General features: G+C 38.7%; 2 protein-coding genes across 4 annotated transcripts in view; both read right to left on the bottom strand.

Annotated features, from left to right (window-relative positions):
* Positions 1 to 1,841: 1,841 nt before the first annotated feature.
* On the bottom strand, positions 1,842 to 26,368 carry slc45a2 (solute carrier family 45 member 2). 2 transcript variants are annotated; one of them, XM_086096377.1, is made up of 8 exons: positions 26,218 to 26,368; positions 13,502 to 14,097; positions 11,825 to 12,001; positions 7,812 to 8,164; positions 6,618 to 6,761; positions 5,244 to 5,367; positions 4,158 to 4,363; positions 1,842 to 2,144 (listed from the first exon to the last, which is right to left on the bottom strand). In XM_086096377.1, exons 2-8 carry the CDS (start codon positions 13,968 to 13,970, stop codon positions 1,899 to 1,901), a joined length of 1,719 nt encoding a protein of 572 aa, XP_085952503.1. In that variant the 5' UTR covers positions 13,971 to 14,097; positions 26,218 to 26,368; the 3' UTR covers positions 1,842 to 1,898. The 2 variants fall into 2 exon arrangements, with proteins under 2 accessions (XP_085952503.1, XP_085952504.1); XM_086096378.1 differs by lacking the exon at positions 26,218 to 26,368 and adding an exon at positions 15,303 to 17,689.
* amacr (alpha-methylacyl-CoA racemase) overlaps positions 25,517 to 27,067 on the bottom strand; it is a 59,311-nt gene continuing 57,760 nt past the window's right edge. For both annotated transcript variants that reach the window (XM_086096380.1, XM_086096379.1), the window contains one exon: positions 25,517 to 26,384. In XM_086096380.1, coding sequence (XP_085952506.1) covers positions 25,975 to 26,384 — 410 coding nt within the window. In that variant the 3' untranslated portion in view covers positions 25,517 to 25,974. The remainder of the gene's footprint in view (positions 26,385 to 27,067) is intronic.

Below are 27,067 nucleotides of genomic sequence, written 5' to 3'. Positions count from 1 at the left end.
TTTTTTAAATAAAAAAATGAATACTTGATTAACCGCTGCTATTTTTAGTGCTTTTTAATTGACTTGGGATCGCTTGTGAAATATTTGGCAAAAAAAAAAAAACAGACAGTAATTGAGCAGATGAAAGTTACGTGTGATGTCACTCACTAATGAGGTATTGAGCAGATGAAAGTTACGTGTGATGTCATTCACTAATGAGGTATAGTCGAATATGCTTCAATGCTGCACACTGGTCACATCATTAGGTACACCTGTGCAAGCTAACATGAAGAATTTATGGGGAAGCAGTGGTGGCTCTAGACCATTTTTATGGGGGGGGGGGGGCTGGTTGTCAGAGGGGAAAGAGAGAAAAAGGGAAAAAAAGAGAAAGAATCTCAGAAGACAGTCCTACTATTTGTGACATTAACATCACTTTAAAAAGTGGGAACAATGTAAAATTATTGTTCAAAAAATGTTTTGATGATAAAGAAAAAAAGAGAAATGTAAAATTATGATGAAAAAATAAGCCCTATTTTATCGTAAAACATTTCTCATTATGAAGAAAAACCTGTGATATTCTAAGAGGAAAATCTTTTAAAAACATACAAACATCAGAATATTAGGACAATAATGTTATGTCAAAAGTGATTTTTTTTTAAAGCTCAAATTTGATTGTGATTAAAGCAAAAGTTGTAGTATTACCGTAACAGCAATATTATGACAATAAAGTCTTCTTTTTTTTCTTCTTTTAAGGAGGAAATGTTTCAAAGTTATATTTTAAAAAAAGTCAACATTTTGTGAGAATACAATCTTAATATTATGGGGGACCAGTCGTAATATTACAAAAGAAAAAAAAACCTCATAAGATTATGACAATGAAGATTATGACAATGATGTTAAATATTTAAGGAGAAAAAAGAGTTTTGAAATTGTGATGCAAACCCCCTCATTTTAAAAGAAATATATTATTATGGGAGAAATTTGTTATACTGCAAGATAAGTCGTAATATTCTATCAATAAAGTAAGAAAAAAGTTGGGACAATTTCGGGACAATTTCAATTTTCTATGAGAAGTTTGAAAATGAACAAAGTCATTTTCTGTGAGTAAATGCATTATGAGGTAAAAGGTGTAATACTGCAAGAAAAAAGTCATTATTTTAAAATAATCTTTTTATTTTTTTTTAAGGGGGGAAAGGTTTTTCAATCATTGTTAAAAAATATATAATTTTCTGATAACACAGTTGAAAAAAAAAAAAAGAACATTAGAGGAAAGGATAAAGTCATAACTTTATAAGATGAACATTATAATGAGGGGGAAACAAATCATCATGTTCACTTAAGTCTGATGTATCAAGCTTGTCCACATCTTTTGATTAATGCAATTGATATAAAAGCTCCACACCAACAACAGCCATATCGTTATGCTGTATGGCAGCTACACAAAAAAATAAATAAATAATAATAATCAGCTGACCTTCATGCAGAAGGCACGAAAGCTTTTCACTATCTTGTGACCTTTAAAACAAACATATTTGGAAAAAATATTGTGTGAAAATACATCCAGGGGCTCAGAGAAGAATATGTCTCGACATATGACAAAAGCAACAAAAGCGAGAAGATACTTGGAGAACAAGAAACAAGAATAAAATTGCAACTATATGGGGCGAGGGGATGTACACATTACAAAAACAAATTGCTTTATTTGATGAAAGTAAGTTGTAATTTTAAAAGAAAGAAAAGTGTGGTCATATTTTTAGGAAAAAAAAAAAGTATTTTTTGTTGTGTGTACCACAGCGCCTCTGCTGGCCACACCTAAACGAAGCACCCCACTCTGACCGACGAATTGACGAGAGACACTTGAAAAGGGACATAATAAAGAATCTTTATTTAGCAATACAATAGCGTATTTTCTTCAAACATTACAGATGGAGCGACGGCGAGGACGAGGGGCGAGCGTGTCTGACGAAAAGTGCGATGAAGATGCAGCCCAGCAGCGACACGGCGGAGGCGGACAGGACCACCACCACGACGCTGCCCACCACGTTGACCAGAGCGCCAAGGCCGGCGCCCACCACGATCTGGGCCAGCTGCACCATGCAGGTGAGGGCCGCGCAGTCCACGCCCGTCCCCCGCGCCAACTCGCCGCCGAGACGATTCATTTCCTCCTAAGGGGGTGGTGGAGATCGATGATTGGCTGATGGATTTGATAAGATCAACACCGACTACTTTTCTATTCAACTTGGACGTGGCTGATTTAAAAAAAAAAAAATCTGACGTCTGTCTTGAGGTGTGCGTCAATTCGAAAGGGATTTAAAAAGGAGTTTGAAAAGAGAATAATAACAAAAAAAATCCTCCCTCCAGGGACAATATGGAACACTGTGGAATTAATGACACCACTTTGTGTCATCAACAGAGTGCCTTAAGAAATAACAAAGGAGAAGCATCCCCCCATTCATGATTGAGCCTTTTTTTTTTGTACAAATCGTGTCCTTTGAGACCGCTCGATACTCCATTAGGTTCAGTCTGGTGAGATGTGTGGGAAAAAAAGTGTTGGCGATGGAAGAGAGTTTCGAGAAGACGGAAAACAATTTGTTCCCCGTTGATTAAAAATGGACAAATTGGCTTTTGTCCCCCGAGCTCATTTGTTTCCCACAGTGGATGTTTTCAAAAAAATACGTGTTCTCATATGTGAAGATGCCAATTATAAGGCTTGATTGCTACAAATTGACAAATAGAGTACAAGAGATAACAGACAACATTATTAAAAGTTAAATAAACGTAGAGCGCAATAAATAAATAAATATTGAAAAAGAATCAGCCGATTTTTTCCGATGTCGAAATAGCTGATACCCGACAATTAACCGGTCTGGACCAAAGGTGGCAAATCCAGGTTGGCTTTAGCCCCAGATGCTAGCTAGCGAGCTCCCTAGCTAGCTCCCCGGGTGCTTGGTTACCTGCTAGGAAGCTAGCTAGCACAAGGGGCTAAAGGCAAACTGTGGCAGGGTTTTTAATTTCTGGACCTGGATTTGCCACCTCTGGCACCGAACTGTAATATATTAGTCATTTTCTGCAGAGGATAAAGAATATATGCTTCTGAGGCTGTTCAGTGTCTACGGAAAATGGATATTAGAGGCCGTCAGAATTTTTTTCCCCACAGAAACATTATCTGGGGAATTTGAAACAGTAAAAGAGCCAAAGTCATGTTTACTAATTGTGTGTGTGTGTGTTTTTTTAAAATGAGACAGTGACAGTTCATTGGGGGAGTGGGGGCTGAGAACTGTTTGCGTTTCCGCCACATTTGTGCACAGGCTCAATCATGGTTAGTGTCCTGAAGGGCCTTAACTCATTCACTGCCATTGACGGCTATAGACGTCAAAAATTCATTTGAACTATTTCTATTAGTTAAAAAAAAATTCCACTTTGGTTAACAAGAGTATGAAATTATTTAGAACAGATATAAAATTGTGAGTTAACTAGTGAAGTCATGCGGTTGATTACAATTACAAATTTTAATCGCCTGACGGCCCTAATTTTTAATAATCTTTTCTTTGTTAATTTTTTTTTTTTTAAAGAAAAAAATTCTTATTTTTTTAAATCGTAATTAATTGCATGACTTTACTAGTTAACTCACGATTTAAAAAAATAAAAGATTATTAAAAATTAGGGGCGTCAAGCGATTACATTTTTTAATTGTAATTAATCGCATGACTTCACTAGTTAACTCACGATTAATAACAAATTTAAATCTGTTCTAAATGTGCAATAAAAAAATCTAGGTTTTCATACTCGTTAACAAAATAAAATATATATAAAACTAGAAAAATAGAAATAGTTCAAATGAATAGGCGTCAATGGCAGTGAATGAGTTAATGGGGTCCGTCGTTAGCATCTGAGCTAGCGCTGGCTATTGTAGCTAGTTGGCTTGCTCCTGTAGCCTCATTGCCCCAAGTAGCTGGGGGCAGCTTCGAGGAGGCTAGCATAGCTAGTAGCATTACCTTTACTAGTAAAGTGATTCAAATTTTGAAATCTCAGCAAAACTAGTGCCCATCGCCCGGCCATTGATGAACGCTAGCTGCCGAGCCCCGCGTTTTGCGGTTTAAAAATATTGCCGTTTGCAAGAGAGCGGTTGAGCCAACAGTTTGCGGCTCCGCTTAAGATTTGAAAAACACAGGACGTACCTCCTCCTCGCGCTGGTACTCGGCGATGAGGTTGTAGGGGATGGTGTAGAGCGTGCTGGACATGACGCCAAAGACGCTGCACAGGACGAGCGTGGCGATGATGTTGGGGAAGAGGCCGATGAGGCTCGTGCCGAGGCCGAACACGAAGTAGCCCATGAAATACAAACCCTTGAGTCCCACATAGGACAGCAGGAAGCGCTGCACGTCTAAAAAAAAAAAAAAAAAAAAAAAAGGACAATTATTATAATCAAGTCGGTGATGTCATGGATCGATTCCGCCAATAGAAAAGCAAACACGCCCAGCGCCAAATGGAATCCTCAAGAGGTCGTTGACCTCTGCCAAGGATTAAGCACGTGTCACCGGCAAAATCAATCAAGTCAACGGATACCAGATGGAATCTTAACGGTGAAGAGGAGCTAACCGTACTGAAGAACGGCAGAGCGCGCTTTCCCGAAGAACATACTCGAGAACTTTCTTCCTAAGAAGGCGCTTCGCTTTTGTAAACGGGAGCGTCCGTCTACGTTAACTTCCCCTCGCATGACTTCACTTGTTAACTAACGATTAATCACAAATTTCATATCTGTTCTAAATGTACAATAAAAAAAGTTCTAGCTTTTCAAACTCTTGGTAACAAAAGAGGAAAAAAATGTTGAACTAATAGAAGTAGTTTAAATAAATTTTGGACGTTTTTAGCCGTCAATGGCAGTGAATAAGTTAAGTTTGGATGAACAAGCTCTTTTTTTTATTTTTATGTTTACACTAATTTCTGGACTGGGCTTTTCTTTTTTTTAGGCTATGAAAAAAGTACTTTGATGTAACCAACAATTAGTCTTGTTAAAAACAAGATTCGCTGTACATTGATGTGGCTTTTGTCACAATCTTCAACTTCGTTAACTTAAGCGCCGACTTCGACGAGAGTACTGAGAAGTGCTAATAAACCTCGCTCCGGAGGCAGAACTCTTCCTTCCACATCCTTTAAAGATTGTTCTTGTGACTTGATTAGGCTGTTGGTGGACGTGTGAGCTCGCCTCTGGGAACCGGCGTCTTATCACGATGTGCCTCTAATCATACGCAAAGTGGACTTACATGAGAAAAGAGCCGAGGACACGGCGTTAATGCACAAGCCCCAGCAGCCAATTTCCACGCCGCGCTCGTAAGTGGCATAAGCCGTGGAGTTGTGCTCGGCGTACGGGTCCCCCTTGTAGACGATCTGAAGAAACAAGAAGATTTTTTTTTTGTTTGTTGTGTGGGTCTAATTGTTTGATAGCAGCATCTCGAATGCCTTCCCGCTGCGTTTTCGTCACGTCTCTTGTTGTAGAGGTTGCTTTTTGAGTCATTCTATAATGCACCTGTTAAGTCAAGAGTCAAGGTGGGAGGAACAAAGTCAACACGTTGTGAAGTACCACATCCTTTCACGTAGCGTGCATCTCATCTACCTTTGCTATGCCGATGATTACAAGCGTACCCATCCAAGAAGGATTCATCAGTTTGTGCAAAAAAAGGCTTGATAGTTAGTTAGGATCTCACTCCAACAATGAATGGTATCATTCTCTTGGAATGGAAAACGACAGTCGTCAGCTCATTCACTGCCATACTATTTCTATTAGTTTAACGTTTTTTTCTTCTTCTACTTTTGTTAACAAGATTAAGAAAACCTAGAATTTTTTCATTGTAAATTTAGAATAGATATAAAAATTGTGATTCATCGTGAGTTAACTAGTAAAGTCATGTGATTAATTACAATTAAAGACACCCCTAATTTTTAATAATCTTTTATTCTTTAAAAAAAAAAAGAAAAAAAAAGAAAAGATTATAAAAAATTAGGGGCGTCAGGCAATTAATAATAGTAATCGTAATTAATCGTATGACTTCACTAGTTAACTCACGATTAATCACAAATTTGATATCTGTTCGAAGTGTAACATTTTTTTGCTAGGTTTTCATATTCTTCTTAACAAAAGTAATACAAATGGTAAACTAATAGAAATAGTTAAAATGATTTTTTGACGTCTATAGCCGTCAATGGCAGTGAATGAGTTAAGATGTCTGTCGTCATTCATCATCATCCTTGAGAGCAATCCAGGGAAATCCCAAAATTTTACCCGGGATCGATGATTCCTACGGCGAGTAAAAATCCGGCATGTGCCCCTCCCATCCCCCTCTATCTCTGGAGTGTTAGGTCGTGCCATATTGCACCGTTGGAATTATTATTTTTTAATCGGCCCGGGGGTCGATAGTTAGCGGGGGATGTAGGCTAGCTTCATACCATGACTTATTAACACATTTTTGAGAAATATCGACCAAATTTCATGTTGCAAAGATAACCTAGAATGGAAATGTACAGATTTTTCCCCACTAGAAAACACCAAAAAAACGGTCTTGAGGAGAAATTGCATAGTAAAACAGAACCAAAGAATGCAGTACAGAAGTTCTTCTCCACGAGCCAAAGACATTCCTTACCTGTCCCATGAAGTCGGTGAAGAAGAGCATGTTGCAGAGGAACGCCGTCCATCCCAGCAGGTGACTGATGCACAGGTAGCGGTAGTGGTTGGGCATGCCGACGATGGCCTTCAGCAGCGACTTCAGTGTCATCCGCTCACGGGCCTCGCCACGCAAATTGAAAATAAAGAAATAACTCAAACTACTTTTTAGGTTTTCTATTTTTATTCATTTTTTGTTTCATAAATGATAAATAGACAGTATTCCCTCACTGCTTCGCGGTTCGGTTATTAAAATGAAACTGCACATACCCTTCTTCACATATACACCGCGCACATTACGCCACATCCGCAGACGGGGTGCGGGAAATTCGAACCCGAATCAAGTCTGAAAACTATTGGCCAGAGGCTTGCAGGAGTGCCCGTTGTGAACAGCTAAGGTGTAAATCTACTAATTGGAAGACATTTCACTCATAAATGATCAAATAGGCTACTAATAAATATTTTTACAGTAAAAAAGTTCCATATTGCAGCTTTAAATAGAGGAGTAACACCCCCCCCCCCCCAAAAAAAACTTGTCTATAAAATTGTTTAAGTACACCTCTGCATTGGAGCCAATACTCCTTGCTCTCTAATAATGAGTGCACCACTGCCACCTACTGTAGTGGATGTGCAATTACAGTATTGTAGTACAGCCCCACCCCCCCAAAAAAAATTTTTTGTCTACAAAACAGTTTTAAGTACACCTGTGCATTGGAGCCAATACACCTTGCACTCTAATAATGAGTGCGCCACTGCCACTTACTGTAGTGGATGTGCAATTACAGTATTGTAGTACAGCCCCCACCCCCCCCCCAAACATTTTTTTTGTCTATAAAACAGTTTTAAGTACACCTGTGCATTGGAGCCAATACTCCTTGCACTCTAATAATGAGTGCGCCACTGCCACCTACTGTAGTGGATGTGCAATTACAGTATTGTAGTACAGCCCCCAACCCCCCCAACATTTTTTTTGTCTATAAAACAGTTTTAAGTACACCTGTGCATTGGAGCCAATACTCCTTGCCCTCTAATAATGAGTGCGCCACTGCCACCTACTGTAGTGGATGTGCAATTACAGTATTGTAGTACAACCCCCCCCCAAGGTCAAGCATAAAATACGTTATGCACTATAGAATGCTTAAAAATAACGCGATGTAGCGTGGGAACTCCGTACCTCCTTGTTGGGCTGTTTCGTACTGGATGTGACGGCGTTGGCCTCGCTGAGAGCAGAGAAGGACCTCTGCCTGATGTCCGGGACCGGCGGCAGCGGCGGGTCCTCGTCTTCTTTGCCCAGGGTTCCGTAGCCGTTCCGCTGGGACCCCAGTTGCCTCAGGGCCGAGGGTTGGCGGGCTGCCGCCTTTCCCAGGGGCTGCTCGGGAATGCTGAAGAGGTGCACGGTGAGAAAGGCGCTCCAGGTCAGCGCCGAGAAGAAGAAGATGACCTGGTACTCGGTGCCCAGCAGCCGGCCCAGGAAAGAGTGACCCCAGTCCATGGCGCCCACCAGGTAGCCGAACGCTCCGCCCAGACCTGGAAGACAACACGGGATGTTTCATAGTGGAAAAATGTAATTGCACGTTATTATGACAACTGCACAAAATAAATAAACAGACTGACTGACTACAAATAATCCACAGTCAAAACAATATAAAGAAGTGATGTTCTTTTTAGACTTAATGCCCACAGCAGCGTCGACTAATAACACCTCTGCAAAATTACAGTGCATTACTTTGCATAATAAGCTTTAAAAGTGAATTCCTGGTGAGCACGCATCGATTCCTCCATCTCCTCCTCCTCCTCCTCCTCCTCCTGCCGCCTCCTCCTGCCGCCTCCGTCTCACCCCCGCATTCCAAGCTAGAAGAAAGAGTCATGTGCGCGCGAGGCCTCCGAGGCTCGCTCAGCCCGGACGCATGACTGCAGCACATGACCGTGGTTACCTAAGAGCAGTGCTTGTCATAAATTGGGAGTTTTTGTGATATGCTTGAAAAGATTAAGAAAAGAAAAAAAATCAGTAGAGTGGTTAAGGTTTAGCCATATCAATGGAGGAAAAAGGAAATGATTTATCTTGGTCTCATATCAGAAAAACCTGGCATTTGAACAGGGGGTGTGTAGACTTTTTGGCCTGGCGTGCCAACAAAATAAAACTAAAAAAGTTTTGGGGCAATTTAAAAGCTCTTAAACGATATTAACATAACATTATTTTCCAAGCAAGTAATCGGCCAGTCAATTTAATCGGATGATATTGTCTCCTTAAAAATAGGCAAGAATCAGCTGATTTTTGTCTCTGCTGTAAAGTAGAAAATATATATTAAAACAAAAACATTAAAAGACATGATTTATATGTTTATTCTGCCAGATACTAGAATTGGCATCAGCCTAAAAAAAAATCCATTATCAGCAACATCCTACATGTCTTTACATAAATCTGAGTAAAGTTTCTTTTTTAGAAAAAAAAAAAATATATATATATATATATATATATATATATAATTAAATTTTTTGTTTTAGTTTTTAGAATAAAAATTATTTAAATAAATTAATGATTAAATAAAAAATGAATAGTTCAATATTTAAAGAAATTTCAAGAGTCCAATTTTTTTAAGTTGTCAGAACAAGAGAAACGAAAGGTAGATTAAAAAAAAAAAGTATTAAAAAAAAAAACAACTAAAAATGGCCAAAAAGTGACCATTAAATGTCCAAAAAGGAAAAGGAAAAGCAGAAAATTACCATAAAATTGCCAAAAATGTTAGATGATTGAATAAAACTGAATATACTCCCATTTAAATGTATCAAGAATAAATGTGTCATTTCCAGGGAAAAAAAAGGTGTAACATTACAATAATAAAGTCGTAATTTTGAAATTTGATATTTTTAAGAGGAGGCTCAAGACACACTTTTTTAGTTAGTTCTAGCTTTTAAGTGTTTTTATTTAGTTTTTAGCTCCAGTTTTTCTTGGGTGCCTTTCCTCACATGGTTTCACTGTGCCCCACCACATTTTTGTGTTTTTTTTGGGAGGGGGGGGGGGGTAATATGTTGGAGGGATGGGTGTTTTTTCTTTTCAATGTATGCTTTGATTGTTTAGCACCTTAAGTTGCATTTTAATATATGAATGGCGCTATATAAATAAAGTCCGATTGATTGATTGAAATTCTATCGGTAAAATATGACTTTCTCTCAATTGTTTGAATTCCATGTTTACTAATGACTATCTTGGAAGAAAATTACTTTATTTTGCAATACTAAGACTTTTTATCTCAACTGTCTTGTTTTTGTAAAGATTATAGGCTCGATTTTCATCGACAGTGCATCTGCGACGGACGGGGCACAAATACCAGCGGAGCCGTTAGCCAATTTGGCAAGCTTGCGTGCCGGCACAGTTGGAGATGCACCTGGCGGAAGGAACATTTGGTGGCATGAAGTCATCTAAATTTACATTTGCTAAGACCATTTTTCATTTTCGCGTTTAGTCAGCCATATTTAGGTAAGTAGCTCAGGATGTAAATCCTTTAGCCCAGTAGACGCTAACGTAATTAGCATGTAGGCAAAAGCTTAATGCACAAAAATGAACAAAACCCAGTTCCCGTTCACCCTGTTGCGTGTCTTCAAAGGATAAGTTTTATTTTATTTTCCTCTGAGACATTATGCTGTGACTTTATTTTAGTATCACTTATCATCAGGAGATGAGCAGGAGACACACGTGCCTTGTTCCGCCCACCTGCATGCTTCAAGACCAGTTGCATGGAAGAACAAATGATTGCTTTCAACTCCCACTCAATTGCAATACAACACATACACCCCCCCCCCCCCCCCCCCCCCCCCCCAAAGTGTCAAAGCCTGCAAAGATCCTTGCGCTACTGAAGCGTCAAGAAGTCAAAAAGCCAGCGGGCAAAAGTACTATACTATACTATACTTTTATTTTTTATTTTTTAAAGCAAACTAGGCTGTTTACATCAATTAAAAGTTTTGCAATAGAGCAAAATGGAATATATTTAAATAAAATATAATGCAAATAAATAGTCAAATAAAATAGAATAGATTAAAATAAAAATAATTAAATAGAATATAAAATTCAATATGCGTACAACTTTTACAGCCCAGATGGCTGCCCATGCCATTAAAAGGTTAAGCAATAAAATAAAGTAAAAAAAATAATCAAATGAAATATATTCAAATAAAATACAATAGAATGACATAAAATAACATTTAAATTGAATATAAATACATATTTTTTTAAAGACCAGAAGGCTGGTTTATAGAATTCAAAGTTTTTGCCATAAAATAAAAAGTAGTACGAAACAGAAAGCTGAAAATTAAGGTTGTGAATTCCGTTGAAAAGTTAAGCAACCAAAGCTTTATCAAAGAACCCAAAAGAAAAAAAAAGAAAAAAAGAAAGCAAAATGAAAAAGAATACCATTTACAATCATGCAAAAAAAAGAAAGAATACTATTTAATCAAAGTACAGTTTGTTTTATTTTGTAATGTTGTATTTTACCATGTAAAAGTTCAGCATAAAATAAAATACATTTAATATGATAGAAAATTCACCAATTGTTTTTTTTAAAGCTCGCAACTGTTTACGCAATCATTCAAAGGTTTTGCAAAAAAAAAGAAAATAATTAAAGTACGTTTTTTTAAAAGTGTGTTTTGTCTTATTTTACAGCCCACAAGGTTACACAAGGCACATCGACAATCATTGAGCAAAAATCCTTCAACATAAATAAACAACTGCAAATAATAAAGAATAGAAAGAAAGCAAAGTAAGCCTCCGTAGCATTCCTAAAGGGACGATCAAAACTCTTGAACGTGTCTGGTGAATGACGAGAGCACGGCGCGGGGGGAGGGTGACTCTCCCGATCGCATGTTGTTTCTTTAGGAACACTTTTTGAAAAATGTATCTCATAGTTATGTTAATAGCAACCAAATAAATAATATAGAGAAAACAAAAGTGTGTCAATGTGAGAAACAGTAATGGAGAGTACTCCAGATACAATATTTGTAAGGTCAGAAGGTCAGACTGTGGTACTGCATGAGGAAGTCAATACTACACGACAGGTACGAGGGTATCATGGACCCCCCTCTTCCTCTTTGCAATAGTGATGGACTTGGATGGAAAGGGATTGCACGCTGCGGCAACAACTACCGGGAGAAGCCGAGAAGAAGGAAACAAAAGAAGAAATGAGCACGTCTCACCTGTGAGCAGAGCATGGTAGTGCAGGCCTCGCTCCTTGTCCTGGTGGGAGCATACGTCAAACAGGTAGGCCTTGATGGGCCCGTCGATGAAGTCGGCGGCAAAGTCGAACAACACCACGCCGAGCATCACCACCACGATGGCCCACGTCCGCCGCGCCGACCTGTCGGCGATCAGCGCTGCAAAGCAATAACCGGGATTATCAGACACTTATTCTAATATAGCATTTTAATTTTAGGGTTGGTTTATGCTTATGGCGGGTTCAACCGAGCAGATTTGGATTTTAATGAAACTTGGTGTATTTGGTGACGGTGACGGCACAACACCAAATTTTAAATTTGAGGGCAATCGGAGCACGGGTTTGTGAGCTACGGCCCGCCAAATTGTGTGTGTGTTTTTGTCAAAAAGGGGCGTGACAATTTATATCTCAGGAACCATTGGGTTAATCTTGACAAAAAGGTATTGTTAGGAATTCAACAAGGATTCCAAATCCGCCTTTTGACCTTTTGTTTTAGTTCATCTTGAAATTGAACTTGTGGATCAGTAACAATATTTTTTATGAAATCATTGGTGCGAGATTCTTCGAATACAAAATATATATATAAATATATATATAACAGCTTTCTTGCTTTTCACAACAAGCCTTCATTAATAGATACCACACGCAATCCCTCCACCAATTTGGACATCTCATTAGGTCGGTCATGAAAGTATCAGCTCGCAGCCACACCGGCCGGCATTGCTGGCGTGTCAAGACACTAGCATTGTCTTTAGCATGCTAACATGCTATCAACAGGGGACGAAACACTACTAATGAGACGTACAAAGATTCCAGTGGGCTCAATTTACAGCTATTAAGCACAATGTAATGATAAGAATACAAAAAACGGATGGAAGGGACGTTTGGAGAATAAGGATATGGAGCATTCGTTATTTTAAGTTCACAGCCTTGATGCTCAGTGTCAATGAGTGAACTCATTTGCATGACCAAATGAGATGGACTTGCTACAACCAAAACTGTAAACTGCCTGTAAAGCCAGCTATCAGTTTTCGTTGTGTGAATGAATGGGGCAAAGGCACAAAATGGGAGGGACCAATTCAATTTTCCACCTTGAGAGAAACGTACTACAAGTCTGACTTAAGTTTAAATAAGTCATGATTCAAATGTGACAAATTGGCCAGCTCATGTGATTGGCTGCGTTTCGATGACCTCACTAAATATCTGACTCTTCCTCGTGATGCCGCCTGGCGGATGATTTTATTTGATGTTTTTTTTTTCCCCGTAAAAATTGAGCAGCAGTGCCAGCAGCCATGGTCGCACTATCAACAAACCACACATTGAAATTCAGTCACAAGCTGCAAGTTGTGACTGCCAGATAGGATCACACGCGCACCTCTCACAAAGCTCTCCCGCATTCGTTTGTGATTCCTACTGCGTCATTTTTGTCAGGTCTTGACTCAATGTGGGGACACAAAGAACCTTATCATGTTCATTGGCACAGCGCGGGCGCGGCTTGGGGGGGGGGCAAGGCAGCTTGGATGTCTGCCTATCACAGAAAACACTCATCAACATCTAACCGTTAAAAATCGTCAATGAACGTTGCCCATGCTATGCTAAACTCAACAGCACAAACATCACAAACAACTCGAGCGACTCATTTCCCTCCATTTTTCCTAACCTGAGATGACCACATCGCCGTTGAGGAACATGGTGATGCCCACCAGCATGAGGAGGCCCAGCGTCAGGATGTAAGGCCTCCGCCGGCCCCAAGGCGAGCGGCAGTAGTCGCTGGCCGAGCCGATGACGGGCTGCAGCAGGAAGCCCAGGATGGGGCTGATCAGCCACACCAGGCTGTACAAGCTGCGCGGCAGGCCCACGCTGAGCAAGACGGGCGTGACGAACGCCGCTTCCACCGCGTAGCAGAATTCCCTTCCGAACATGACCAGGCCGTGGAGGATCAGGCGACCCCGCGAGCGCCTGGGGGGCTCCGCCTGCCCGAAGACGGCGCCCTCCGCGCTGTCCATGTAGTAGTCTTTGGAGCCGGTCAAATGATTGGAGTCCTGGTGCAAGGAGCCCACATGCTTGGTGGGTTCCGGGACCCGGCAAGGCTGGGGCCTGGCGGACTGGTCCTCGGATAAAAGGGTCATGTTTGGAGGGGAACAATCTGTGGGCTAAAAAGTCTAAAAGGTCCTTGGCATTGGTGCTAAATCCTTTCTACTACTGCATAGCAGAGTGCAAGACCCGCTTCACGTGAGTCCTCGCCGGTCCGTCTGGCTGAGTTGTGCGCCTGGAAGGGAGAGAAAGAGAAAGGAGGAGAGAAGTTAGTGGTATTTATGAGATTAGCAAAACGGTTCTTCCCCTCAGTGGGCAAAGCGAAGACCTGGGGCTGCTCATGGGAACGTTTGAGGCCTCACATGAGGCCGCATTCATAACATACATTCAAACACAGAGTTGATGCCAGGAAGTTATTGGACTTTTAATAAGTCTTTTCCAAAGGTTGCGTCTGTGCGGTTCCCTTGTACGAGGACCTGGGGTTGGTCATGGGAACGCATCGGCTGCTTTTAAGTCACAAATACAGTATGTCAAGAAACTTGAATTCTACTTTAAAAACAAACGACAAAATCCATGGTGCACATCCCGCTCATCAAAAAACAACACGTACAAAAGTCGTTTCATTTAAAATGTTGATTTTTTTTCCCGCCTCGCAGTCACCGCTGTATGCTTTACACGGATTAGAATTCGAAATGACTTTGGCAGTAAGCTAAGCTTAAAAAAAAAGTAATCACGTAATAGAACACCGTTTTCATTTAGAATATCCAAGTAAAGCTGGAAATGATGCGAAGAAATTGGTTGGCAGTACGGGAGAATTTAAATGACATTGCAATATTTTTCCAACCCACGACAATGTAATTATGTATGATTTATGTTGTGGGGGTGGGAGGGGGGGTTTAGCCTAAAACAATAAAATACAAATTATATGATACATAAATGATTATACACTATTTAACTTGTGTATGTTTCCTCATTAGGCTATGCTTAAAATACACACGAGAACAACGTAATAAAATATTTTCATGGATGTTTACATTCAAAATCATTATTCAATATTAGACACGTGTATATTACGCAGCAGCATTTGTCTGTAATGCACAGTACTTACGTACGGTATTAAGAAATGAATTCTGCGAATGTGCGAGGGGTTGGGCTAGCCACTCGTTGTTTCCAATTCTTCAGGGTACGAGAGGAGACAATAAAATAAATCTAAATATGAATTTGCATTTGTGTTCATGCGGCGTGCGTCAGTAAATCCTCGTGGGGCTGATTTTTTATTTGTAGTTCCTCCAGGTGGTAATCACACCAGTTAGTTTCCCGGAAAAAAAGCTTGCAGGCGGCGTGTTCTTGCATCACGCTTCCGCAGACACAAAAGCCACAGTTATTTGTGATGAATAATGAACAAACAAGAGATGTATTATACTTACTGATGGCTTTGTCTTTCTTTTGAGTTTTTCTTCAGAGGATATAAATGATTGCCGTCATTTTTATTAGTCATATATGGACGCCAGGGAAGCGCTGTAGGCCTCGTTTTTAAATCCGTCAAGTTTTTTTTACCGCTTGGTGAGGGGCGAGCTGGGAGAAGGCAAAGCAAATCCTGGACTGGACATTAGTCAATGGAAGTCCACATATAGACAAACAACCGTTTACACTCACAATCATTTACTGTCTTTGATGAACCTCAAGAGTCACATAAAGTGGTATTCTGTGTTAACCAGCTAAATAATTCAATAAATAGAAGCTAGCATGACATGCTAGCATTACCTGTGAACAGGAGATGCATGTCTTTGAATGTCTACATTAGAATACAAGGGTACTGGTTTACAACAACGTTCCGCCACAGCGTCTGCCGCACAGTCGACAGTTTAGCATCTTAGTTTGTCAGTTAGTGTTAAGTTATTAACATTGTTTTTCAGTTTTAAATTATATTTTAGCCGTTTATAATTATGTTAACTCAGTATGGCTGTATGAATAGACCTATATTCTTATCTGTGTTACTTTCATGAGAAAGAGCAACAGGTCTGTATTCATTCGTAATCAGAGGGAGGTTCCGGGGAAGGGAGTCAGGCTTATTATTATTGTATTCTTTTAATCTGATTTATACCCATGGGAACGGATTCTCTTGTATTCAGTTGTAACCAGGTGTGTTGTGGGCTGACCTTTTTATGAACCCTCTTTGTGAATAAATAACGATGTGAGCCAAGAGGAAGGAGCCACATTTGAACGGACCACCGTTTGGGTGACTTTAAATGTGCGACCAGAAGCTTCTGGTAATTAAAACCTTTGCAAAGGAACTTCTTCAACAGAATCTCACCATTCAGTTAATTGAACACGCAAAGAGTACAATACTTAATATTGTCTACTCTTACAAATGGTGACCGCCGACGCTGAATTATAACGAATGGTCTCCTCCGTTGAACCAAACGGACAGTGTTATTCTGACATGGAACAAGCTGCGGCGTTCAAAGACGGGCGGAACTTCTAGGCCTAAATAAATAAAGTACGGTAAGTGGAGATCTTTATCCACGTAGAAGAAGTTTTGTCTGTCTGGTCCGCTGCAGCTGGTTTTTTCGTCTTCCAAATTATCTAAATTTTAAAAGAGATCTGTGTGAACGAGTTGTAGTTTTGATGTCGTTTTATTGTGAGTTGTGATAATTCCGACGATATTGAACTAAACACGTCGTGGAGTGGTGCATTTGAAGGTGACGTAATGCAGACTCGAAGTGATGAAGCTTTTTTTGTACAGGAAGAAATAGCGGTTAATTTTTTGATTTGTTTTGTTTTTCGTCAACGCTATGAAGAATCCTTAGACCATAATATATAAAAGGGTTTGCCGGATGACGTAACAAGTCCTTCTTGTTACTAAGGATTGCGAAGATTATGGTACGCGCTTCTGTTTTTTAAGCAGTTTTTGGCCGATTTGAGGACTAAGTAACATAATTGTTCATGGCTCTTGGTGTGAAAACGTCCTAAACACGTAATATGTCTTTTATTTGAAAAAGCGCCTGTTTGAAATTGAACAGAAAGGGGTCCAGGTTGATTACAGCGATGATTGGATTTTTGTATCACTGTATTTGCAATCGAGAGATTACGTGAAAGATTTTATTTTAGTTTTGGCGTTCCTACTTTTGTAGTTTTGGGGTCAGGATTTCCGTATGAATACCTTTTGTTCTACGGTTAAATTCGATGGTACGTGACATTTTATTTTGAAAATGAGCGCCTTGCAGAAATTTTGCAATGTATGGAGAACAGTTTAGCTCAGCGGGATTGGGTAACCGCTGTGTATAAACGAGAGGTCACGTAATTCTTATGTCTGTCTGTGTGTGGCCATATGTGTTAACATATTGAACTATTAATACTAAAAGTGAGACGTCACTGTATTAAAACCGAATGTATACATCAAAAACTACAAACAAAAATGGAGGCGATTTCGACCCGGATACAGAATGGTTTGTCCTGAATGCGCTTCCGGTTCAGCGAAAAATAAAAGCGTCGATGAACAATGAAAAAACGAACTATGGATCGATTGTATACAAAGCTTTCGCTGGACAAAATGGTATGTCAGACTTTTGTATTTTCTTTGTTGGTAATGGAAAAAGGCTGAATTTGATGCTAAAATGACTCCAGCATTTGTGGAGCAGTTTACGGATGGGTTGTTCAAAGTTACCCGTTTATTGAAATTACCGTACGAAGCTGCGGTTTAAATGCTATAAGATTTGTAGACAACGAATTGAAGGAATAACACCGTTTATTTTTTTATAATGACTGAAAAGTGTGTGCGTATGCATTTGAGTGTGTGACCTAGCTTTTAAAAAAAAAGGTGGGGGTTTGTAAGTGAGAAGTGTGCATATGGGGATTTTGTTTGTTTTTCTTTAATATTTTAACTAAGTTTGGTGTTGTTTTGTGTGAGATGATACTGTTGTGATAGTGGCGTTTGTTTTATTAATGGGAATATGATAAAATAGGTTTTGCGATTTATAATGTTAAGATTCCTCCCCTCCCCCCCCCCCCCCTTCCCCCGTTTCTAGGTTAGAAAAAAAGGTGGGGGCTGGGCTGTGCGCTGTGAGCATAATGTGTCCTCGTAATGGGACTCTTTTTTTGTCAAAATGGTAAAAGAGGAATGATAAACAATATAAAATAAGTAATAGTATTTGACTGAGCTAATAAATCTTTACACTTTAATGATTGATGACGATGGTTAATTTGTTAACTTTCCCTTTTCGGGACAAATGAATAAAGAGTAATGATAAAATAATGGCATTTTGTTTGAGAGTTGATATAATTATGCCTACATCTTTATAGCTGTGGCTGGAAGTAAGATAGTTGAATAAGGAGTTATGAATGTTTTTGAACTTGACATGTTGATAATGATTTTTAATATTTGTTTTTTCTCTGAGTGTGTCATTTCAGAAACTGATGTTTGAGTTCCAAGGCAGATGAGGGTTTGATGGCCTTCACTGATTACAAACTGCGAACGGGATGCGCCCCAGCTGCTGATACGTTGTATGGCTAGTAGCTATTTGAAGGGGTATTGAAAAAAAAAGAGAAATGAATAAAGAGGCTGTGTTTTTTACGAAACATTTTTGAGAAAGCAGGGAGTGAACTGTCTTGCTATGATCCCATATCCTCAGTCTGGCATTTTTAAAGCATTGTATCAACGAATGTGCATTTTTTGATCAGGTGAGCTCTCAGAAAGACTGTGTGTCATCGGATCCACATTGCAGACAGCGTCTGAATGGATGTGGCAGAGATCAAAGGTCAAAAACCGCAGAGCAACAGTCTTCTCGTCCTGTGCCTAAGAAAAACATGATGTTCAAATTCCTCAATGCCCAGTGACTGTGTATACGCCTCATTCTAGTGACTTCTCCCCTATGGCTGTTTTGCATCCAGAGGAAATCTAAATGCCTGCTCTGAACATTGCTGCCACAACAGCCGCCATGCTGGCCAGGACTGAACATTGACAACAGCTGCCGTCCTGCCTTTTGCTGGGGGTCTGGACAAAGAAAGTTGGTGGTCGGAATGAGATGTGATCCATTCAGTAAAATGCTACGTAGTGATATGCAAGGCATTTTTAATGTGTTGAGTGGGGAACTGTGATCTATAGCAAGATATTTCAGGAAATTGAAAACGACATATGTAAATTTGAAATGAGGGATTGAGAAAATTTATTTTAATCTATAGCCTATTAAATTTTTGCCTATATTTTTGGGAGAATCAGTTTCTGAATTGGTACAATGGGAATTTTATTAATATGATATGATATGATATATTTTTATTTTCCCCGTGAGGAACTTTTTTGGACTTCGTCCAGCTGCAGCTATAGTATAAAATAAATAATAGAATAAAATGAGTGGTAACAAGTAAAAGACTAACTAAGAGTTTGATGGCTAAGTTAGATTTTTTTTTTAACAGCACTGTGATTTATAAATCCCAGAAATATTTTGTGTGCTGTGTTTTTTATGAGCCCCGCTAATATGTGAAAGATTAGCAGTTTGAAGATGATTTTTAGTTTGCAGTTTAAATAATTTTTGGGACTCTAGGAGAATTAGAGTAATATGGTTACCTCTATTTTTATGGCCCCAAAGTCATCATATATTAGTGTCTTAAGTTGTATCTGCTTATGTTTAGTTTTATAGTGTTTTGTAGCTCTTTTGTTTATCTCATAGCCTGATTTAGAGGGTTGAGTTATTTATGACGTCTTTTGAGTCATGAGGTCTCTATTTTGTCCTCCCTCTATCTTGACATGTTTGAAAAAATCAGTGGATCTTTGTCAAATGAGGGAGTTTATGTTTAAGAATTTAACCAATGTAGACGAGTTAGAAAATTAAAATCAAACTTAAAAACGAAATTAAAAAGGTTGTGGGGTATCGGCCTACACTCCAATTGACAGGATGAGTTTGAAAATGATCATTCACAGTTTGAATATGAAGAAATCTATCAGAGGAAATCGATCGCAAAGTAAGTCTGAAGCAAGCAAGGACAATAATGCATATTCGCCGAATGAAGGTAATTATATTATATTATATCTTTTATTTTAGAATCATATTTGAAAAATGTAATGTTTGGAGCCCAGTGTTTGCAAAAGAGTATAGATAATATGAATATATGTGAGTTTTTCCCAGCATGCCAGGATTCGGCCGGTCATGGGAATCTGGGAAGAGAATAAGAGATATGAAAGGCACAGTTATGCAAATTTAGAACAAATTTAGTCATGGTAAAAAATTACCTATTATTGAACAAAACCTATTTGAAAGATAAATATTTATAAGCTCTGTCTTATATTAATGAATGAGCGAATGTCATTCAACTCAATCAAGGGCTGGGCTCTATTTTAATGTCACAAAAATAGATCTTTTCCTGTTCCAACAGCACAGGACCTACGGATCTTAATCAAATAACATTTATTAATCCCAACTAACAAAAACTATCAGGGTTTTTTCCTCCAAATAAAATTTATGTGAGTTTATGAGAAACTAAAAATGAAAAGTTTTTGCACTCAGGAGAACGGCCCCAGGGGGTTGGTGAGGAAATCTTGTGCAGTTCTCTGCACAGAGAAAATTTCACATCTGGTCTACAAGGCTTCCGGAGACGTGCCAGGCTCGGCTATCTCATCAACTGATGATCATCAATCTTATCACCTCCGACCTGGAGCCACGTCAGCTGAATCCGTGCCCGGTTCCGGAGCTGCCGTTTGAGGACATCAGTCAACGGATCAAGAGCAAGTGCCTTTTCTTGGGCAATCATTCCTTTGATCAGTCACATTTTGGGCAGAATAATCCCAGGTGACAAATCGAAGAATTTGGGTAGTCTACCCCAAATTCTTAAAGAAGAGACGAACTATTGCGACACTCTTTTCATCTAAAAAAAAAAAAAAAAAAAAAAAAAGACCTTCAAAGAACTTTATCACAAGATGGCTTCAAAGAACACATATTCGTCTGCCGATACATTGCGACACTTTTTAATGAACAACATTTTATGTTAAGCCTCACATATGCTATGCTTATTTCACTAAAAATCTTTTAAATGTATCAAATTGTTTTTTAATGTCAAATGATTGCTAAACTACCTCCTCTTTTGCTAAAGGGATGTTTTAAGGATAATTATTTTTACCACACAACCATTAAAAAAAAAAAAAAAAAAATGTTTTAATGTGTTGAGCTCTTATGAGCTCAAATGAGGGATTGTTAAGTTATTAACATTGTTTTTCAGTTTTAAATTATATTTTAGCCGTTTATAATTATGTTAACTCAGTATGGCTGTATGAATAGACCTATATTCTTATCTGTGTTACTTTCATGAGAAAGAGCAACAGGTCTGTATTCATTCGTAATCAGAGGGAGGTTCCGGGGAAGGGAGTCAGGCTTATTATTATTGTATTCTTTTAATCTGATTTATACCCATGGGAACGGATTCTCTTGTATTCAGTTGTAACCAGGTGTGTTGTGGGCTGACCTTTTTATGAACCCTCTTTGTGAATAAATAACGATGTGAGCCAAGAGGAAGGAGCCACATTTGAACGGACCACCGTTTGGGTGACTTTAAATGTGCGACCAGAAGCTTCTGGTAATTAAAACCTTTGCAAAGGAACTTCTTCAACAGAATCTCACCATTCAGTTAATTGAACACGCAAAGAGTACAATACTTAATATTGTCTACTCTTACATTAGCTAGCTATCTAGCTAGCTAGATAGCATTTCTTTGCAATATGGGTACTCTGTAGCATTCCTTCGCACGTCTGCCGCGCAGTTGAGAGTTTAGCTTAGTCAGTTAGCTAGCTAGCTGACTAAGTCAGCTAAATCATTACTGTCAGGCTTGATTGGTTTAGCATTTAAAAATAAACGTATAGTTAGGTGTCAAACTAATCACTGAATTGACTAAATCTTACTGAACAGGCATGCTGGCATGCTCTACCCTCATGAAATGATGAAATTGACATGTTTCAAATTTAGCAGTACCCATGTGTGCGTGCTAAAGAATTATTTAATAGGAATCAGACAAAAACCTGCAAAGTTGTTGTTTGAAGAGCTCCTGCAAATGGCCAAAATGACTTACTTCCAATATTTTGTTTCTTAAGCGGTTGTTTTAAACACACTTTATTTAATATTTATTTTGACTGTGAACATCAGTGAGTGACATCAAACAGCTTGAAGCCTCTTTTATTTACTTAATATCCATCGTATTTGTCATTAATATCTGTTAACTCCTCCATACAGCGCTCGTATTTACATTTTTTGCTCGTTAGTCAACGCAAAATTTTGTCTTGTATCTAAAAAAAAAAGAAAAAAAAAAAGAAGTCATATGGGGGAAAAAAAGAAAAACGATCATAATTGCTTTTAAGCTACTACGGTAGTTTATGTTTAGTATTTTAGATGGCAGGAAAATTAACGTTGGAACATGTGTCTATTAGTGAAAGGAAAATCAACAATTAAGGAAAACTTGACCACTTTTTCCAAAGCATCAGTGGCGACTATTAATATTTTACCCCCCCCGCAATCACAAACGCTTCTCTTAAGACCAGCGATTTCACAGCGTGCCGCATGCTTTCGACACGGTATAACAACTCTTTTGAAGAGTGTGCCGTCGGCATTATGACGAAGTCCTCGATACCATTAGTACTTTTTTTTTTACATACAATTTCCACACACAAAAAAACCCCAATGGCATAAATTTTTTTCTATGTGGTAAGTCTTTGAAGACCACCTGGAAATGAATGCATCAAATCAAAATGGAAGACTTTTTCCACGCTTTATACATTCATTCAGTGTAAAAATAATAATAATAAATGATGGTTCAAAATAATAATAATAAAAAAACAATAAATAATAACTTTGCATTTAATGTACAGGTGCAGAATATTTGCAGTCTTTCTGTTATTGTTCAAACTGGATTCAAGGCAGGCAATTTTCCAGCAAGCTGTCAGCTAAACGAGGCGGCTGTATCCAGACATGTCTGCCCACTACCTCCTTCCCGAACCCTCCCAGACAACAAAGCCTGGATGACAACTTGACGTTTGCATTGATACAAAGCAAGGGAGCTGAATACAGTCTCCCTTTATCCTCGGAGAATCTGTCAAAAGCGCAACAGCGCCGAGGCCGGGTCACCATTCCAGTGTCAATTTAGTCACAGTTGGACAAAGTTAAGTCTTTGAAGGACACCTGGAATTGACCCTAAAATGGCTGCCTGAAAACAGAAATGGCAGACTTGTTATAGTGGTCGCTTCAAACTGATGTGGTTGAGTTTTTGATGTTCCATGGCGAGTTATAAAGGTCCGCCGCCATGCTCCGTCGACACGCACTGGTAAAAACGTGACTCGCTCATCCATCTCGTATATGTGGTATAGCATTGTAACAAAACAGTCCCGGTAATGCTTCAGGCATAAAAGAATATCAAAACAAAAGTTGAAAAGAGCAACAAAAAAAAAAAAAAGATGCGATACAGAATAAAGACTATCATGGGAAATACAGGAACAAGGTCAGAATAAATGAATACGTTAATCAATTAACACATTCACTGCCATTGACTGCTATAGAAAAATTCATTTGGACTATTTCTATTAGTTTCAGTATGAAACTAATATATGAAATATGAGTATAAATGTGAGTATGAAAACCTAAAAAATAATTTTATTGTACATTTAGAACAGATATAAAATTTGTGATTAATCGTGAGTTAACTATTGAAGTCATGCAATTAATTACGATAAAAAAAATGTAATCGCCTGACGCGATTTAAAAAAAGAAAGAAAAGATTAGCAAAAATTTGGGGCGTCAGGCGATTACATTTTTTAATCTTAATTAACGACTTCACGAGTTAACTCACGATTAATCGCACATTTTATATCTGTTCTAAATGTACAATAAAAAAAATCTAGGTTTTCATACTCTTGTTAAGAAAAGTGGAAAAAAATGTTCAACTAATACAAATAGTTAACATTTTTGACGTCTATAGCTGTCAATGGCAGTGAATGAGTTAAAAAGGCTTTAAGTTAAAAGATGACATTCTGTTGTTTAGGGCTCTATTTTCATGCACAGCGCAAGGCAAAGACTGTCATTCTCTATGTTGCAGGTTAGGATCCTAGGATGGACCCAGCGAGTCTGTGTAACTGCTTATGAAATGGATTCTTGGTTCAGCTGTGGTTCTCTTATCAGCCTACTTGTCCACCTCACAATGTGGTTGTGGGAGCTCTCCTTTTTAATGGACAGCTTGCTGAGTCATGGTGAACAGTTTTGCTGTCAATGTGACATGAGGCGGTGTGCTATTAAGATTTTTCTTGTATAAAATACTTGCATTGGCTCAAACAAAGCTTGAGTACCACCGGTCTAGCAGTGAGAATGTGATTACAATTTTGGAGCAGTTGGACTCAACATCATCCAAATGACCCGCTTCAGAAGACCTATAATTATTGAAAGAAAAGAAGACTCTTAATTTTGAAATGCAGTATGAGCCTCAGAGGACTGAAAGCTATTGAATGTTAATCAAAGGGACTCCCACTGGAGAGAGACAAAAGCGCTCGCTTGGTTTGTCACTATGGTAACAGAAAGGTTATGATCACCATCATCACGAGTAAAACGGGCAAGTAACTAAGTTTTGTTTTTTTCTTTTTAAATACATCATTTGGTTTAGTTTTTATTAGTTTTTGTATTAGATTTAGTTTTATATATATATATATATATATATATATATATATATATATTAATTGTACTGTATTTTGTTAACAAAAACGTTTTTTTTTTCAATTTGTTTTGTTAACTATAATAACTTTGACATCACGTGATTGTGAATTGTGGTGGCCTAATTATTCATATGGTGAAGACAAGAAAAAGTGGCAAGTGGCTAGCTCATTTGTGGCAGCTAAAGGGGATCAAATTAATTGTAAATATGAGACGGACTTCCACCTTCACAAAGTAAAAAAACCAAAAAACACCCATCCCTTATTTGCAACAACTAAGCATAAGACTAGCAAATAGAAGCAGAACACGAGCCCTGGGTTAATGCAGGGTTAGCAACATTTCAGCTCGGCGGGTAATAAATCTTGTCACCTCTTGATTGTCAACTGCTTGAACATTCCAAAATATAAAACTTTATCGATAACATTCTGCGTTAAAGTAACACACTATCACAAATAAGTCCCGCTACCAACGAAGCAGCTAACTGAGCCTGAGTGCTAATGCTAGCTTAGTATTGTTAGCGCTGTGGTGGAGTGTTTTCTGGATTTACCATTGATTGACAGAGCCACTTTGCGCTCCATCGAAGTACATGACATTTAGGGCACTCACAATCGATGACAATTTTGAGTGATTGGCATGCCCTTCTCTTATACATTCAAAATTATACTCAAATTAGCACTTCAATTATGGTCTTTGATCGCATACAGAGTACGTCACTATCGTGGCGGTTGTCATCGTGAAGGCAGCTTACATATTATCAGCACTTTACTTTGTATACGTTGAGTCACATCTTCATGGCGATCAATGTTCGCACTTACAATGGGCGCCCGAGCGACTGGTGGTCAAGCTTCCTAAATGAGCACCCATACTGGGAAGAATCGAACCAGGCGCTAAATTGCGCGACAATCGCTTTTCATAAGCCATTAGAAAAGAAAGCGCAGATGTGAGGAGTGAGGATGTGACTAAATGTCTGATCAATTCACCAATTTGTGGAATGTTTATTTTCATTTTAGAAAACACTGCAAGAAAAGTGTCAACATCCCACAACATAAACGTCTTAAGACAGCAAACTAGATCAAACGCAAACTAATTAACAATCAATTACACACAAGCAATTTTTTTTTTTTTAAATCTGACATTATTCTTGTACATGTACAATTAAAAAAAAATTGGGGGGGGCACAGTAAACTAATATAATTTATAATCAACTGACGTGTCTTTTTAAAATACACTTTAGTATTTTAATATTTAACTTTATTCTTGTAATGTAATTTTTTTTCTCAAGCTAATTCTCCCTTAACACATTACAACTTTTTTCCTATAATAATAATTTTAAAAAAATCACTTAATTTATTATGCTTAGCCCTCATTATGAGATTTGATTTCAAAACTGAAGCCTCAATTTATCAGCAGATAAAATAAAAAGTATCCGTTACAGTTTTGCCTTGACAGCGTTACACTCCACAACACCCGCAGTGAGCATCTTGTCAATTTCAGACATTTTGTACCCGTGCTCCTTCAGGACCTCCACAGTGTGTTCTCCGATAAGCGGCCCGGGGTTGCCGGAAGCTTCGGCCGGGGTCCGGGAGAGGAGCGGGGCTGGCCGGGGGCTTTCCTCCCCGCGGGAGTCCTTCACGAAGGAACCCCTCTCGCTGTTGTGCGGGTGTGAGCTCACCTGGTCAAACGACAACACGGGCGTCACGCAGGCATCCGTCCCGTCGAAAATTTGCGACCAGTCCGCCTGCGTCTTGCAGGCGAAACGCTCAGAGAAGATCCGCCGGAGCGCTGGCCAGTCTGAGAAGCTCATCTGTGGTGGTAACTGGTCCTCATCTAATTCTAAGCCTAGGTGGGAATAACACAGGAAATGCTGTTGTAAATTATGAGAAATAAAATTCTACTCCAGTCCTGTAGGTGGCAGTACCACAGACAATGGTACACATTCGGCAATGACACACATAACCATTACGCCAGAAAGTGTTACAAGACTCTTTTACGTGATGAGATTATTAGTGAAAGTTACTAAATCAGTTGCCAACTCGGCATCAATCCACCATTAGCGCTATGCTAACTGTGACAAAATGTTGCTAATTCAAAAGACGTTCTTGTTTGATTATTATCCTATGTTGGGGTTCACTTATCTGTATTTGGTTATTCTTTTTAAGAAAATGACAGAGACACATTACATAAAAAGAGAGGAATTGTGTTCAAAGAAAAGAAGTCATGGAGAAAAGCGCCTCAAGGCAAATTATTATCATCCTTCCTCTGAGTCAAATGTTTTAGCTGACAGCTCCACTTAGCTCAAAAAGGAACAGACGATAATATCCCCACAACACAGCCTTTTACTGGTTACTCAAGTGTTCACTTCTGCAAGTGCAATTCGTAACATTAATTTTCCTTTTTGAAGACGCTCGCATTACCGGTACATGGAAATGACATGTTCAAAATTTACTGCTAAACGGGATCTTTGTGGTTTTATTTCAAAAGATGTGGAAAAACTAAATTGTGGAAAATATTCATCTTGCACT

The sequence above is a fragment of the Leptonotus elevatus genome, chromosome 15, assembly GCF_054856555.1.
Source record: "Leptonotus elevatus isolate MCC_2025b chromosome 15, RoL_Lele_1.0, whole genome shotgun sequence".
Lineage (NCBI taxonomy): Eukaryota > Metazoa > Chordata > Actinopteri > Syngnathiformes > Syngnathidae > Leptonotus > Leptonotus elevatus.
This window is presented reverse-complemented; position numbering and strand designations above follow the sequence as displayed.

Excerpts from the sequence above, each read along its gene's own strand:
- slc45a2 (XM_086096377.1), bottom strand. The coding sequence starts at position 13,970 with ATGACCCTTTTATCCGAGGACCAGTCCGCCAGGCCCCAGCCTTGCCGG. Across the intron at positions 8,165-11,824 it reads CTACCATGCTCTGCTCACAG|GTCTGGGCGGAGCGTTCGGC; the intron begins GTGAGACGTGCT and ends GTTGTCTTCCAG. Across the intron at positions 2,145-4,157 it reads AGTACCAGCGCGAGGAGGAG|GAGGAAATGAATCGTCTCGG; the intron begins GTACGTCCTGTG and ends CCACCCCCTTAG.